The sequence below is a fragment of the Etheostoma spectabile genome, chromosome 2 (assembly GCF_008692095.1).
Source record: "Etheostoma spectabile isolate EspeVRDwgs_2016 chromosome 2, UIUC_Espe_1.0, whole genome shotgun sequence".
Lineage (NCBI taxonomy): Eukaryota > Metazoa > Chordata > Actinopteri > Perciformes > Percidae > Etheostoma > Etheostoma spectabile.
This window is the reverse complement of record NC_045734.1, coordinates 31,181,575-31,182,405: the sequence shown is the minus strand read 5'-3', so window position 1 is coordinate 31,182,405 and position 831 is coordinate 31,181,575. Positions and strand designations below refer to the sequence as shown.

The 831-nt window shown below is 49.8% G+C and overlaps 1 protein-coding gene across 1 annotated transcript in view; it reads right to left on the bottom strand.

Annotated features, from left to right (window-relative positions):
• The window catches only part of LOC116706977 (ecto-NOX disulfide-thiol exchanger 1-like), a gene marked incomplete at both ends in the record, with an annotated part of 44,461 nt that overhangs the window by 17,849 nt on the left and 25,781 nt on the right, over positions 1–831 (bottom strand). The window contains 1 exon segment of the mRNA XM_032544071.1: positions 533–766. Within this exon segment, the coding sequence (XP_032399962.1) occupies positions 533–766 (234 nt within the window).

The following is an 831-nucleotide window of genomic DNA, read 5'->3' as shown; positions in this document are numbered from 1 at the left end:
AACAGCTGATGTAACAGCTGATGTAACAGCCGATGTAACAGCTGATGTAACAGCTGATATAACAGCTGATGTAACAGCTGATGTAACAACTGATAACATGTATGTAACAGCTAATGTAACAGCTAATGTAACAGCTGATTTCCAGGTATGTAACAGCTATGTACAGCTGAGTAGTGTAACAGCTGATGTGAGGTAACAGCGAGTTACCAGCTGATACAGCTGAATGTAACATCGATGTAAACCTGCATGTAACAGCCGATGTAACAGCGATGTACAGCAGATGTAACACTGATCACATGTATGGAACCGCTAATGCCATAACCCTAATGTAACAGCTGATGTACGTCAACAGCGATTTACAGGTGCTGTACGCTGATGAAACAGTCTAATGTACGCTGATGTTGTACAGCTGATTAAAGGAACAGCGATGTAACAGCTGATGTACGCTGATGTAACCGCTGATGTAACAGCTGATGTAATGTAACAGCTGATGTAACAGCTGATGTAACAGCTGATGCGTTTCCTGTCTCACCTTTCAGTTTCTCTGCCAACATGGCAGACTCGTGCTCGGAGAAGTGCACTATGGGAGGGGGCGAGGGGGGGCGCAGGCGGGCCTCGTGGACCCGGCGGCGGTGGCGCTCCTCGCGGGCGAAGGAGCGCTGCTTACACTCCCACTCGTACAGGTCGTCCCGTGCCTGGGCGAAGTCTACGTGGATGCGGCCCGAGTCCTTCTTCTCAGAGCTGGACCCGATCCGCATCCGGTACCCTGAGAGGACACACACACACACACACACAGACACACACACACACACACACACACAGAGACACACA